The sequence below is a fragment of the Anabas testudineus genome, chromosome 1 (assembly GCF_900324465.2).
Source record: "Anabas testudineus chromosome 1, fAnaTes1.2, whole genome shotgun sequence".
In the NCBI taxonomy this organism is placed as follows: Eukaryota; Metazoa; Chordata; class Actinopteri; order Anabantiformes; family Anabantidae; genus Anabas; species Anabas testudineus.
In genome coordinates this window covers 10116676-10132171 of record NC_046610.1, presented here as the reverse complement: position 1 = coordinate 10132171, position 15496 = coordinate 10116676, and the positions used below count along the sequence as shown (strand labels likewise).

At 36.4% G+C, this 15496-nt stretch overlaps 2 protein-coding genes, 1 long non-coding RNA gene and 1 pseudogene across 3 annotated transcripts; 1 reads left to right on the top strand and 3 right to left on the bottom strand.

Moving 5' to 3' along the window:
- Nucleotides 1–194: 194 nt before the first annotated feature.
- Nucleotides 195–3329, bottom strand: LOC113161822 (annotated as a pseudogene).
- Nucleotides 3330–5214: 1885 nt separating this feature from the next.
- LOC113161827 lies at nt 5215–6773 on the top strand. Its single transcript, XR_003298780.1, has 2 exons — nt 5215–5699; nt 5927–6773. It is a non-coding gene; the product is annotated as an uncharacterized LOC113161827 (long non-coding RNA).
- On the bottom strand, nt 6375–10564 carry LOC113161824 (caspase-6-like). The gene is made up of 8 exons (XM_026359629.1): nt 10478–10564; nt 10197–10232; nt 9500–9542; nt 9238–9387; nt 8992–9068; nt 8353–8528; nt 8084–8234; nt 6375–7882 (listed from the first exon to the last, which is right to left on the bottom strand). Exons 1-8 carry the CDS (start codon nt 10503–10505, stop codon nt 7644–7646), a joined length of 900 nt encoding a protein of 299 aa, XP_026215414.1. The 5' UTR covers nt 10506–10564; the 3' UTR covers nt 6375–7643.
- Nucleotides 10565–11345: 781 nt separating this feature from the next.
- On the bottom strand, nt 11346–14518 carry pla2g12a (phospholipase A2, group XIIA). The gene is made up of 4 exons (XM_026359631.1): nt 14127–14518; nt 13672–13748; nt 12916–13081; nt 11346–12357 (listed from the first exon to the last, which is right to left on the bottom strand). Exons 1-4 carry the CDS (start codon nt 14347–14349, stop codon nt 12239–12241), a joined length of 585 nt encoding a protein of 194 aa, XP_026215416.1. The 5' UTR covers nt 14350–14518; the 3' UTR covers nt 11346–12238.
- Nucleotides 14519–15496: the final 978 nt, after the last annotated feature.

Genomic DNA, 15496 nt, shown 5'->3' with positions numbered 1-15496 from the left:
ATATTGTTGTTTCTAATGAATAACCTTTGCGTAATTTACAAATAAACAAATGTAGTTTCAGAAGTGAAGTGATCACTTGAGGCGAGGAAGATCAAGTTTTTTCATGTGAATAAGTGTGTTCCTGTTATTTTATAACCACTGTCTTCAATAATCAGTGAAGAGAAGAGAGATTTAGTGATGCAAATGTAAATAGTGTTCATAAACATTGTAAAGTGGACAACTAGAAATAAAATCAGGAAATTATTTTAAGGTTGTTTTAGAAGACCCCATTTCCAAGATATCAACATAAAAACCATCTAATTTAATGACAGAGGTCTGAAGCTAACACGTTTTTGGGCGGAAGTAGAGTTTCTTGGTGAGCATTGAAGCAAAGCACGGTACTTGCTTCTTTCCAGTCTTGTCTCCACTCATCTCAACGCTCCTCTGTGACACTTTTCTGTTTACCAGGGACAGTAAATGCGTGAATTCAAGGGAATTTCCATACTTCTCAAGCAGCTCACACAGTTCCTGGATATACCAGGAGCCATTCATGGTTTCCCGATAGGAATAGTAACCTTAACAGAAGACACAAGACAAAACAGCTACTGAGTGATCAGAAAAAAAGACATTGAAAAAGCCTATTACCTAATAAATGTATTCTAGTTTCTAAGTATAATTACTAATAGATATTCAAAGTATCAACTGAATCAGATGAAGTGAATCTATGTCAGTTTAACACCCGATTATGAGAGTTTGAATAATCCCACATGGCCTTACCTTCAGCCACAGAGTAGCACATGATGAAATCAGCTCCAGCAGGAAGAGTCTGTACAGTAGTTTCATCCACCACCAATGCCTCACTGCCCCCTGCAGCACAGGGTGTCACTGGGTCATCATGCTGATCTCCACGGCAAGCCTGGTGATTGACAAAACCCCCTGGACTTTGTTAGTGGTGTAAGAAAGTCAAAGCATATGTAAAACAAATAATATTACACGTTTTTCTGGTTCTGTGAGGGATTTATTTATATATATACCTGCCATATGAAGATCTTTGGTTTTCCTACAAGGCTTCTGCACTCAGTTCCTTTAAACTTGGATACGATATCCTTGATGCTGATCTTTCCATTTCTGGTGTAAACTTGATCTTTCTTACCGTGGCTCAGAAAGACAAGCAAAAAGCAGTCTGCATCTGAATGATCAGCCTGCGCAGCTGGTGGGACATCATGCTATTTGTTACACTTGAACTGAAAGAGCCAAAGTAAATTGTACTACAACGTGTGATGTGTTGGCAGATTATTAGGTACAACTAGCTAAAAACCCATGAGGTCCTAAGCAGCAACCCTGCAATACATCCTACTTCACAAAAGATGTAAAGTTCAGTGTTGGTCATTATGAACTTTACACTGGCAGGTGTTTGTATTATTTTGTCCAACTCACTTAAATCAGTGATGCTAGGTGAAATAATCCAGCAGTATAATGCAGCACATTTAAACAACAAAACAAAAACTATAGCGTCCAAAATGATATTCCAGCTGAACATCTCTCTAACAGTTTGAACATACACTAAACTCATTAATGAAGGAAAATTTATTACTATGACTTTGATAGTTTCAGCTTTCTGTACTTTGCAGTAGCTCTTAATGGTGATCATGTGTGTTCTTACCTTCATTGATTGATTTTTTAACTTGTGCCTGTTCGTAGCTATCATAAGACTTCACTTCAAAGCCTAGACCACTGAGTCTTAAAGAGATGTAAAAAATAGATCATGTAATGAAATACAAAGGACCAAATGACCAAAAGATCTAATCCAAATTCTGAAAAAAGAAAGATCTAGTAGACACATAAACATAGCTCACGATCACACAGTTAAGCCACAGTGTTCCTTTCCAGCAGCTCAATGGAAAAAGTTACCTGTTCTCCAAGTTGCCGCAGTCAAACCCACTTCCACGCCTATCCAACTTATTACAGTCAAACTTTTTCTGGTTAAAGATGAGAGCAAGACCTCGACGTTTGTTGTTCATAGGATACTCCTCTTCAGGATCTAAAGCTAAAGAGCTTTTGAAAAATAAAGAAGCACAAGAAAAGGAAAACTATTAGGTGTGAACTGAGAACCAGAGTGAAGTGACAATTTACACCTGACAACCACGCAAACAACAAGGAATGTACCTTTTTTTTGCATCGGTCCCCATTAGTTTCTTTGTGTGCGCTATAAATAAAGAAAAAAAACACACATACATTAGTAACACACACAATAGTGCAGAATATATGGGACAATCTGATTATTAATTGTTCATACACATTCACTGTTCATGTACTGTTCTTTGGTTGTGTAAAGCTGCTTTGTGACAATGTCAATTGTAAAAAGCGCTCTACAAATAAAATTGAATTGAATTGAATTGAATATACTTATTAAACAATAATGCACTGTTCACAGTACAACTGCAGGTGCATGAATTGCTTCTGTTATGGGGTCAAGCAGCCATTGTTCCATCAGCTTAGCGTCCTCATGTCCCTCAATATGTGGGTGACATGTGGAGAAAGATGGAAAAGGCTGCTAAAAGAACAAATGCTCAAAGTGGGACATCCACACTCCACCCTACAGATATGTAGATTAGATTTTGTGTAGCAGGGCAGCAGTTTAGAGGTGTAAAAAGGTATTGGCATGTTTAATAAAAAAGAAAAACAGAAAATATACATATGTTTGAGTGAGTTTGTATACTTTTTTTGAATATATGTAGTTAATAAAAGTACACCTATTGACCAAAAAATGTTTTTATGCTCAAAACAAAATCCTCTGCACATGATTTATATCTGTAATAATAAAGGTAATTTCTTATGTATACGTTGGCTGTACTTTGACCTTAGAGTCAATAAAACCTGACTTCTTTCTAACCATACATTCGTTTCACTTTTGCTTTGTTGTAGAAAACGTGTCTCCTCTCTTATTTTCAAACTTCAATCTATCTGTCATTATAAAAATATGTTTAAAATATATCTTTAAAGTAGTGTAAAACAGAATAAATAATATAGTGTGAAGCACTCACCCATCCTGTCTGTTGCAGGTCTGCTGTCTTGAGTAACTGGGAAAGTCAATGAATCACATGTTATTAAAATATATTAAACTAACCTGACGACTGAATGAAAACAGAGAAAACTATACACACACACACATTTAATAACTTTTAATAAATGCTGCAGTCAACTCTCAGCGGTTTATTTATTCTATCTATAAACATGTATTTAAAGTTGTTACCTTCACTCTTTCCCACCGTGTCAGACTTGTTCACAGATTTTCTTCTCTAAGAAGACAAATTAATTCGCTTCGTTGATATAACAATGATAAAAGCTGCGCTCGGTCCCGCCTCCGATATCTCATTGGCTAAAAGAGACAATACCTGGACACGTAACAGTCAGCACTTCCGTGTTTGATCAGTACGATCAGTCGAACAGGTGAGAGGAGGGATTGAAGATTAAATATTAGTATTTTAATTAGAAATGACAGGGAGATAAACATATCCAGATGTTTTTGAAAGGTTCACCAAACTAAATATAAGATATCACGTGCAATCACCTTTAAACATGCAAAGTAATGGTAAAATAAAACATATAAAAAGAAATTAAAGTAGGAGTAATGTCACCTACAACTATTTTTAATGTATTTACCATTTTTTATCAGTATCCTGACACAGTCATATGACCTAACAACTAGCTAATGCCCATATTTATCTTTAATTAATACATTTAGTGATTAATACTTCACTTTGTCTTCTTTCTCCCGTTCTCTCTGTACTTTTCTGCAAGTGTCCTTGTAACAGAAAATAATTGAGAAGCACTGCATTAAAGGGAGTTCTTGCTCTACTGTCAACTGGTGCTTGCTCAAGTGGGATAGTTGGGTTTCCTATATAATTCTGTATACATTTATATTTTGTAAGGTCTTAAACTTTACATTGTAAAGTGCATTGAGATAACTTCTGTTGTGATTCAAAGCTTCCTGAATAAAATTCTATTTAATTAAAATAAGTTAAGTCTAAGCCAACAAAGCTTTACACAATCAAATGTGGCTGTGACAAAGACAAATTAGATGATCATTGTGTTCCAAACATTTGGTCTCAGAAATGCCAAAAATACCAAAAATGGTATTTTTCCCAATAGTCCATTACCCTAGATGAGCAGCAGGAAATTGATAAAACAGTTCAAAATTATCATTGTATTTAAGGTCAGGGTCTTCGGGATTATCTCATAAACTCTTAATATGCAGCACAGATGTGTTTTAGTGGTTCTCAATTGACATACATATCTGTTCCTCAGTGGCCCTTAAAGCTCACTTAGTTAAAAAAGGTTGTTTATCAGAAGCAGGTTCTATCTAAAAATAATTAACAATGACAATTGTAGACAATTATCAATAAGACCATTTTTCATTGTTTCTTAATTTTTAATGACATTTATTTTAAAGATCATATTTCACAAGAAAACCAAAACAAAAAGATAAAAAACATAACTTTTTTTTAATGTTTTTCTTTCTTTCCCAACTGTAGATGATTTCAGATCATGTCTACACTTCACTGGGGTAGTTGACAGTGGCGTTAGGTTTATTTTCTGTCCTCGTAGGTCCATAACGCAACACTCCACCACGTACACTAAGTGCAACATGCAGGCACATAGTTGAGAAGCAGCAAAGTTTAACTATCACCAGTGTGACAGGTTTACAGGTTAATTCCAGGAAAATAGGACATGTAAGGACTGAGCAGCAGTGTTATTTCCCCCCCAGGTGTCTTATTCCTAAGAACAGTGATTCTGCACTAATGAGAAAATTCCTTCAAGCAGTAACATGTTGACTGTCCGCCTGCTGATTTCCATCATAAGGTTTATGTTGTGTACACACGAGTGATCTTTGAAGCATTTAGTTAAATTTCTGTGCATTTTTGTGTCTATGTTGTGTTTTGATTGTGTTTATTTGTGAAGACTGTCAGAAAACCATTTAGACTGGACATTAGATGAAGTTATTACTATGTAATTAAAGTAGTTATTGTACATTTGTCCTTTTCTAACAGATGGAGAGCATGTTGTCAGCACCACACGGATAGAAACGATGCTGGACAAGGGCTTCAAGCTCATCATCACTGATACAGTTTATAATGTTCAGTCATCTGAAACAGGTATAAAGAAATATCTCTTCAGTCAAAACATATATTGTCTGCTTTGCACTTACACTTTATTTTCATGTAGTTACATTTTAGACATTTGGACATTTAATCCAGCTGTAGTTTAGCAAATACAAAATTACTACTAAATGACTTACTTCATTTCTAAATTTCTTATATTGCCGAGCATCAGATGAGATCAGTGCTGCTCTCGTATTTCTATTAAAGTAGAACTAGATATGTGATGATAGACTAATTATGTTGATTAAATAACTGGTTCCTTCTGTTTTTAGTCTTTATGTTTATTTCTAGTTGGCTGCTAGGCTAGGTATGGCCTTATATTTCATGTAACTCTGAGAGAGAAGGGAAATTAGTGTGCTCATAAAATGCCAAAGAATAATAACATTATGACTCATTTGCAAAGAGTCAAACTTATGTTTACACCTTTTTGTCCTTCCACAGGATTATGTGTATCCAGATGCTAAAGACAGACAGTTCCTGCATTACTTTTATAAAGGAGCCAGCAAGAAGAAATTCAATGTAAAGAAATACAATGAACTGAAGGATGATCTGGCTCAGGTTGGTTTTTATTTGTTCCCTTTTTTTCACAATTTCCACAGGCACATAGTTCAAAGTCAGAAATGTAGGAAGAACATATGATACAGTTTAACTCTCAAAGTGAAAGTGACTAAAATAAAAGATGAAATTCTCACAACTCACCATTTAGCATTTAAACTTTTAAATTTATCAGTAAATGTGATAGTTTATGATAAATCATGACTCTGTGTTCTCTGTGACTTTGTCAGGTGGAGGAAGAACTGAAGCGCCTGAGATGTTCAACTCAACTTCAGATGCCACTTGAACAGATCCAGTCAAAGCCATGAACAAAGACAAGTCATAAAGATTTGTCACCTACTCACACGATCTGGAGCAAAAACAACTCTGCTGATAATGTTCTGATATTCTGATAATGGCATCTTTTTACTAGGAATCCATATCATTATGTGTTTCGTTTTGTTTTGATAATGATGCTAATTGTATCTTTGAGAGAAACACAAACACTGAAATAAATGAATGAATGAAGTATTTGGCCGTTACTGCGAGATTTTCTTGTCTGCACAATGTCTTCTTAAAGAAATCTCAAAGGTTTGATTGTAGTCGCTGCTGGTGGACAGATAACAAGATGGAGATGAAGTCTTATAGATGCATCACATGAATGCACAAAGGCTTTATAAGACAAATCATCACACAGAATTCATTGTATAAGGGCTTTATCTTGTCACCTCATTGTCACAATAAGACAACATCAGTGTGTGTTAGTATCTTTGTTTTTCCTGAGTCGTAGATCAAGTGACACAGCTTAAAGTGTTCCTGGTCCACAGCACGTTGAAAAGGACACTTCTACTCCCTGAGGTATGTTTGCTGGTGTTATAGGTGCGAATATATGTCATTAAATTTAGTACCATAAAATGCTGCATCACAAAGAACTGCAGAAACACAAATTCCCCCTATACTGCCCCTGGTTGTGACATGTTACAGTCACATTGAAATGATATGTCTGACTTTACAGCTAAAACCAGATAAGCCTGAGATTTCCAGCTTCCTTAGGGACCATGTTGATTCTGAGCCAACTTTCACTTAGGAAAGACTCTGGCTGCAGAAAAAGACAACATTAGTGTAGTGAGACTGATCTAACAATAAACAAAAACATGTCAAGGATGTTAAAATTAGCTAAAAAGTGACAGAAGCTGGACAAAATAACAGGAACACCTTAAAACATACATACTGTATACCCAGTGGGATTGTCTCAAAATAACCCATTTGGGTTAATTCATTTCTGGAAAAACAAATCACACAGTGTTGTTAAAGCTATTGTTCAATAAGTCATCCTTTAAGACCAAACTAGTTTTAGTAAATAACCATAATCTCACTACTTAAATCTACTGTGTCACAGTGGCTCTAATGTTTTTAAATAAAGGTTAATGCTTTATTTCAATGATCTGCTCTTGACAAACTGTACAGAAGTCTAATCCAGTGTAGCTATGTGTGAGTACAGTATTACAAAGTGTTGATCTTAGGAGAAATATTATGGTGACACTGTTTCTAAAGTACCTGAAATGCTCTATTCACATATCAGTCAATACAGTGTCACATAAAATACATGTAGCTGTGTTGAATAAATATTACTCCTTCAATATTGTTGTTTCTTACGATTAATCTTTGCATAATTTACAAATTAACAAATGACATGTCGTTTCTCAAATGAAGAGATCACACGAGGCCAGGAAGATTACATTTTTTCACGTGAATAAGCGTGTTCCTGTTATTTTATAACCACGGTCTTTAATAATCAATGAAGAGAAGGGAGATTTATTAATGCAAATGTAAATAGTGTTCCTAAACATTGTAAATGTGTAATGGACTAGAAATTAAATCAGAAACTTCTTTAAAAGTTGTTTTAGAAGACCCCATTTCCAAGATGTCATCATAAAAACCATCTAATGTATTGACAGAGGTCTGAAGCTAACACTTTTTTGGGCGGAAGTAGAGTTTCTTGGTGAGCATTGAAGTAAAGCACGGTACTTGCTTCTTTCCAATGGCATTCTTGTCTCTACTCATCTCAACGCTCCTCTGTGACACTTTTCTGTTGACCAGGGTGAGTAAATGTGTGAATTCAAGGGAATCCCCATACTCCCCAAGCAGCTCACACAGGTCCTGGATATACCAGGAGCCGTTGTTGGTTTCCCGATAGGAATAGTAACCTTAACAGAAGACACAGGACAGAACAGCTACTGAGTGATCAGAAAAAAAGACATTAAAAAAGCCTATTACCTAATAAATGTATTCTAGTTTCTAAGTATAATTACTAGTACATATAAGTCAGTATCAACTGAATCAAATAAAGTGAATCTTTCAGTTTAAGACCAGATTAAGAGAGTTTGAATTATCCCACATGGCCTTACCTTCAGCCACAGAGTAGCACATGATGAAATCAGCTCCAGCAGGAAGAGTGTGTACAGCAGTTGCATCCACCACCACCTCATTTGTCATTGGCCTACTGTCCACTGCATCACAGGCTGTCACTGGGTCATCATGCTGATCTCCACGGCAAGCCTGGTGACAGACACAACCCCATGAACTTAGTTAGTGACGTAAGCAAGTAAAACACATGTAAAACAAATAATATTTTACGCGCTTTTTGGTTCTGTGAGGGATTTATTTATATATATACCTGCCATATGAAGATCTTTGGTTTTCCAACAAGGCTTCTGCACTCAGTTCCTTTAAACTGGGATACGATATCCTTGATGCTGATCTTGCCATCTCTGGTGTAAACATGTTCATCCTCACCGTGGCTCAGAAAGACAAGCAAAAAGCAGTCTGCATCTGAATGATCGGCCTGCGCAGCTGGTGGGACATCATGCTATTTGTTACACTTGCAACTGGAAGAGCCAAAAGTAAATTGTACTACAACATGTCATGTGTTGGCAGAATATTAGGTACAACTAGCTAAAAACCCATGGGGTCCTAAGCAGCAACCCTGCAGTAAATCCTACATTCACACAGAGTGGTGCTAACTGTATGGTCATGTTGAACTTTATTACATTACACTGGCAGGTGTTTGTATTATTTTATCCAACTAACTTAAATCAGTGAGGCTAGGTGAAATAATCCAGCAGTATAATGCAGCACAGTTCAACAACAAAACAAAAACTATAGCGTCCAAAATTGTATTCCAGCTGAACATCTCTCTAACAGTTGGAACATACACTAAACTCCTTAAACAAGGAGTATTTATTATTATAACTGTGATAGTTTTAACTTGCTGTACTTTGCAGTAGTTCTTAAAGGTGATCATGTGTGTTCTTACCTTCATTGATTAATGCTTCGACTTCTGCCTTATTGTAGCTATCATAAGACCTCACGTCAAAGCCTAGACCATTGAGTCTTGAGAAATGGAAAAAACAGATCATGTAATGAAATACAAAGGACTCAATGACCAAAACATCTAATACAAATTCTAAAAAAGAACCATCTAATAGACACATGAACATAGCTCATGATCACAAAGTTAAGCCACAGTGTTCCTTTCCAGCAGCTCAATGGAAAAAGTTACCTGTTCTCCAAGTTGCGGCCGTCAGACTCAGTTCCATACCTATCACACAACCCCAATTGCCAGTAGAATCGTTCTTGGTTAAAGATGAGAGCAAGACCTCGACGTTTGTTGTTCATAGGATACTCCTCTTCAGGATCTAGAGCTAAAGAGCTTTTGAACAATGAAAAAGCACAATAAAAGGGAACAATATTAGGTGTGAACTGAGAACCGGAGTGCAGTGACAATTTACACCTGATAACCACCCAAACAACAAGAAATTCACCTTCTGATAATCGCATCAGTCTCCATTAGGTTCTTTGTGTCCGCTATAAATAAACAAAATCACACATACATAAGTAACACACGCAATAGTGCAGAATATACTTACTAAATAATAATACATTGTTAACAGTACAACTGCAGGTGCATGAATTGCTTCTGTTATGGGGTCAAGCAGCCATTGTTCCATCAGCTTAGAGTCCAATATGTGGGTGACAGGTGGAGAAAGATGGAAAAGGCTGCTAAAAGAACAAATGCTCAAAGTGGGACATCCACACTCCACCCTACAGATATGTAGATTAGATTTTGTGTAGCAGGGCAGCAGTTTAGAGGTGTAAAAAAGGGTCTTGAGTGTGTTTGTATACATTTTTGAATATATGTAGTTAATTAAGTACAACTATTGACCAAAAAATGTTTTTGCTCAGTTTCAGTTTCTAAGTGACAAAATCCTCTGCACATGATTTATATCTGTAATAATAAAGTTAATTTCTTATGTAAACGTTGGCTGTACTTTGACCTTAGTAGCAATAAAACCTGACTTCTTTCTAACGGTACATTCGTTTCACTTTTTCTTCGCTGTAGAAAACGTGTCTCCTCTCTTCTTTTCAAACTTCAATCTATCTGTCATTTTAAAAATATGTTTATAATATATCTTTAAAATAGTGTAAAACAGAATAAATAATATAGTGTGAAGCACTCACCCATCCTGTGTGTTGCAGGTCTGCTGTCTTGAGTAACTGGGAAAGTCAATGAATCACATGTCATTAAAACAAGTTAAACTAACCTGACGACTGAATGAAAACAGAGAAAACTAGTTCAGGTGTTTCAGCACTTCCGTAACTACAAAGTACCAACAGCGTTAGTAAACACTACTTCACTGGTTCCTGAACTCATCACATTTGTTCTAATAACTTTTCACATCTGTAGTCAACACTCTGCAGTTTATTTATTCTATCTATAAACATGTTTTTAAAGTTGTTACCTTCACTCTTTCCCACCGTGTCAGACATGTTCACAGATTTTCTTCTCTAAGAAGACAAATGAATTTGCTTCGTCGATAAAAGCTGAGCTCGGTCCCGCCCCCTGCTATCTCATTGGCTAAAAGAGACAATACCAGGACACGATTGGCTCTCACGTAACAGCCAGCACTTCCGTGTTTGACACATTAGAGCAGTCGAACAGGTATGAGGGACTGAAGATTAAATATTAATATTTAAATTATTAAGAATGACAAGGAGATGAAGCCAATCAGTTTCAAACCACGCAAAGTAATGGTAAAATAAAAGTAGAACTATTTTTAATTTTATCAGTACATCCTGACACAGTCCTATGACCTAACTATGTATCTAATGCCTATATTTATCTTTAATCAATACATTTTTGATTAATACTTCACTTTATGTTCCTTCTCCCTCTCTCTGTACTTTTTTACAAGTGTCCTTGTCCTCAGAGCAGTATATCTCCAGGTTCCACAAACCTGCCCAGTGTTTTTCCTTGTTGTTGTTGTTTTTTTTAGCCTGCTGTTCTTTCCTCTTTCAAGAAAAGAAACGTTTGGCAGTTTTTCCAGAAACCATCCACCTGGATAAGCAGCAGAAAATCAATCAACCCAATCAAAAATTACTATCTTATTTAAGATCAGGCTTTTTGGGATTATGTCAAAAGTTAATATGCAGCATATATGTGGTTTTAGTGGTTCTCTAAAACCAAATAATGTAAAGATAAGACAATGTTTTGGAGAAACAATGCAAATCTGTTTCTCAGTGGCCCTTAAAGCTTACCAAGTAAAAAAAAAGGCTGCTTATAAGAAGCAGTGTTTATCCAAAAATGTATACAATGACAATTGTAGACAATTATCAGTAAGACCATTTTCCGTTGTTTCTTCATTTTTAATGACAGTTAAACAGGTTTTTTCACAGTGTTGTCACATCATTTGAGTTCACCAGTGCACTAACCTCCATGTGATATTTTACAAACTTTATAAAAGTAAAGCTGAAAAGGTTTTGGATGCTGTAGAAACATACATTGTTTTACTTGTCTATGCTTCTATTTGACTCATGTTCTCATGGTAATAGGAACTAGCCAGTAATGTTTGACTTCACACCCCATACAGCACTGGCCCATTTTCCATGAGACATTTCTTGAAAAACAGATTAATTAAGATTATGTTATTTATTAATAATTATTGGAATTCTTAGATTTCCATTTATGCTTAGTAGTATGATTTTGACTACTGTAACGGCACCTTGTGGTGTGTTCAGCTGACCTGCCGTATACCTACTAATAGAGTTGAAATGAATTACATTACTTTAAAGTGTATTATTTTAAAGTGGTCTCCATTTTATGTACTAAAATATTTTTGGGAAACTTCCTAGAAAATTATTAAGAATTTCAGACTTATAATGTCCAGCCTTATAGACTAGACCCCACCTATGCACCAAAGACCCACTGAAACCCTGAACACCCATTTTCAGTCCATAACAGGACAAACATGTTGCACATTATTAACAATATATAAATTATGAACTGGATAGGAAAGATATTAATCGTTCATTCTAAAAACTAACGTCAATCCACATTCACTTGTCTAACAGAAGTGTGCATTATAAAACTTCAGTAAAGGGAGGGGAGTGTGCAAAGACACTATCCCTGAGAAAATCTACAAACAAAGCTAATTGCTGCTGTCCTTCTGTCAGTTTTGTGCTTTTGAATCAGTCCGTTTTACAGTCTTGTTCCTGTGGCAGTGTTACAGTTCCCTCTTCACTTCATACTGACACACACAGGAGTCTCTCTGGCTGTCCAAGTAAGGCTTACATCCCAAGTGCATGACAGCATCAAACAGCAGAGTCACCGCTGACTCACAAGCTGCAAAGAAGACAAGAAAGAGCAGAGGGTTATGATTATGCTGTAAGTAACTTTTTACCATTTAAATGCAGCAGTCCCGATCTAATGCAAATTCTATCATAAGCTGCTTCCAGACATGCACAGGAACCCTGAACATGTCTAACACTTAACAGCCTTAATATTACTCAGACCTTTCCATGAGCCACCTAGTACAAAGTCTGTAATGATGAAATGTGATCTCCGCTGTCATGTTATGTCAAGTGGAGTATCTCTACATATGTATCTCTAACTCAGACAATTTCCTGCTGTACACTACATGTTGGAAATCAAACTCCGCTGTGTATTTCCATGCACACAAAATGTCATTTCATAAAATGTAAATTACAACAGATCATCTACAGTCTCTAAACGCCCATTAGCTGCTCAAAAACTGTGTCACCACTGACTCAGTCTCTGTCTGGAAAGGAGACGAGACCAGGATATCATAATCAAGACTGACAGCCTTCATTGACTCTACTGTTGAAGTTTAACTGGCAGATATTGTGGGACAGGGTCATAGTAGGTGGCCAAGTCTCTCACCTTGGACGCTCTGGGCCAATCCCAGAGTTCTTTGCACATTCCTACAGATGGTCTCCAGACATTCCTGGAACTGCTCATCACAGTCATGTTTCTCACGGCCACAGGTGTCATAGCAGCGATCATGCTGGTTACAGCATTTAGTCATCGAAGGAATACCTATATCAAACTAGAAAACAACAGCAAGTCTGTTAATTGTCATATACATGCAATATATTATTTTGGTTCAGTGATAACATGTAAAATTAAGTTTCATAAACTCCTAACTAGGAGATTAAGCTGTGAGTGTTTTAGTCCCAGTATTTCTAAAAATCTAATACTGTAAATAAAACATTGCACTATAGTTTCATGCAAGTGTTGTTTTAACATTCTTATCTATAACACCATCATTGCAATAACCAGAGTCATAAAGAACTGCATCAGATTAAAATACATACCATTTTTCCATGGATTAAATCCACAAAACACTTCAGGAGCTTGCTACTTAAGGAGGTTAAGCCACCTAACACTCACTTGCGTTTTGCACCAGATTGTTTAATGGGTGTATTTAATATAGACAAGTAATTTGAAAGGGATTGCTTACTTTACTACCCCACAGTTATATCCACACTCCGCCTATATATTGTACACATTATTTACATATAAAAAAAATCTAAGGCAACATATGCTGTACGAGATAAGTGCAGTTTGCATGCTCTGCCACTATGTAAATCTGAATTCACACGGCAACACAAGGAACAGTCAAACTCTACACACTACCTGAAATCCAAACAAAGGGGAGCCGCATCCGTTAGGTGGTGGGTGCTTGTACCCAGGGCGTGGCACTGGCTTGTAACCTGTAAACACAAACGGTGAGGACGTTTCTTGATGCCACTTGTGGTTATCTTGATGTCAGAGATGACCACAGAGCAAATTATTTAACAGCTGTGCAACTAACATAGCAATAAATCATATGTTGTAGTTCCAAACTGTACTGAAACTGAAAACTCAAAGTTTGCTTCTTAATGATCAACAGTTCTTTCATTTTAACTTGACAGAACAGATAAAGACACAGGTGTGAGACACATAGTATGACTGATGTGTAGATGTAAGTGACAGTGCCAGTAAGTGACACCAGCTGTCACCATGAGTGCTATGTTAGTTATTAATGAGTTTGAGAAAACAACTGTTCACTTTGAGAAACGATTTGAAATAAGAAGACAACATGACGTTACCATCACTACACCTATAATGACACAGGCCGTCATCGCCACCAAACAAGTCCAGTGCTGCATTGAGATATGTGTCAATCTTGTGTATTCCGTTACGAATAGTTTTCAGAGTCATCCTCCAGTCTGGAGTCTCTGGATCCTGCTTGCAGGTGGACACATGAGGGAGACCTCCGAACACAAAACACAAACCCAGCAGGAAAACACAGACGCAGCTGTGACAGTGCATAGTCCACGTCACGTCAGAGCCAGAAACCTGCGCTTCCCGGCACGTAGGTTGAACTGAAGCTGATTTATTCCTCAAGGTGTCTTCATAGCATCTTAGCTTTCGCTATAGTTTGTTGTCATGTCTCTTCCAAGAGCCACAGGAGCTACTGACGCTGCGACGCAGGCGCGGGTGTCGAGCACGTACGACGTTTAAACGCTGCGTCAGCGAATCACGTGACCGATGGCAACCGAGGATCACGTGACCGTATCAAGAGTTTGAATGCAGGGCTTCAAAACAAAAGTCTTAAAACAATAGTCAGGTGTAATCATGTATACTGAAACAGGTTTTACTTGATGGAAACATTATTCTTGCTAATGCAGGCCTTTAGAAACTTTTTCTATTTGGAATTTTACATTTTGGTTGGTAACCATAACAAAGACAAACAGGGCTGCACAACTGTGAAGCAAACCCTCTAAAATATTTAGTGTGAACATATTTGATTATACATTGGTGCTGTAAACCCAAAAGAAATGGTGAAAACAGCACAGACGAATGGCGCTAATTCTAACAGTTAAGTAATTTATGTTCTGTATTATTGTTAATCTATAACAACAATGTGTTAATCATACTTTGTACTAGTATTTTTTGTAGTATGTAAACAAAATTGTACTGGACTAACATAAAATGGAAGTACCTTGAAATTCTACATAAGTACATTAAACATACTTATTAACCACATCTGCATTTTAAACTATGATGCATGCACTTAAGCAGAGGAATTATCTGGTGTAAACTGCCTTATATTACATGAAGGGAACAGTGGGAGGCAGTGCTTATCAACCCCATAAGACACCTCCAGGGTCCCCTTGTGGACGTTTTTAATAGGCTAATGTTTAGACTCAGCAGATGCACTACTGACATTTATTAACATTTATTAATTTTATTATTATGAAAGGTTATTGTCGTAAAATGAAAAAGGGACTTATGGTCAAAATATTTAAATTTGAAAATTGTCTGTCAACAAGCTGAACCTGTAACTTGGAATCAAATATAAATGCACTGCAAAACACGTAGTTATATATAAAAATGATAAAGATAAATCTCTTATTAAAGTAGTTGATTAATTAGCTGATTAATTAATGTAATTTTTTAATTAACTAATTATTGC

Bases quoted from the DNA above. Each gene is read 5' to 3' on its own strand.
- LOC113161824 (XM_026359629.1), bottom strand. From the start codon at position 10,505: ATGTCTGACACGGTGGGAAAGAGTGAAG. The intron at 9,543-10,196 runs GTGAGTGCTTCA...GTTTATTTATAG, and splicing joins ACCTGCAACACACAGGATGG to CGGACACAAAGAACCTAATG. The intron at 8,235-8,352 runs GTATATATATAA...GTCTGTCACCAG, and splicing joins CAAAGATCTTCATATGGCAG to GCTTGCCGTGGAGATCAGCA.
- pla2g12a (XM_026359631.1), bottom strand. From the start codon at position 14,349: ATGCACTGTCACAGCTGCGTCTGTGTTTTCCTGCTGGGTTTGTGTTTT. The intron at 13,749-14,126 runs GTAACGTCATGT...TTGTGTTTACAG, and splicing joins TCATTATAGGTGTAGTGATG to GTTACAAGCCAGTGCCACGC. The intron at 12,358-12,915 runs GTGAGAGACTTG...TCTTCTTTGCAG, and splicing joins ATTGGCCCAGAGCGTCCAAG to CTTGTGAGTCAGCGGTGACT.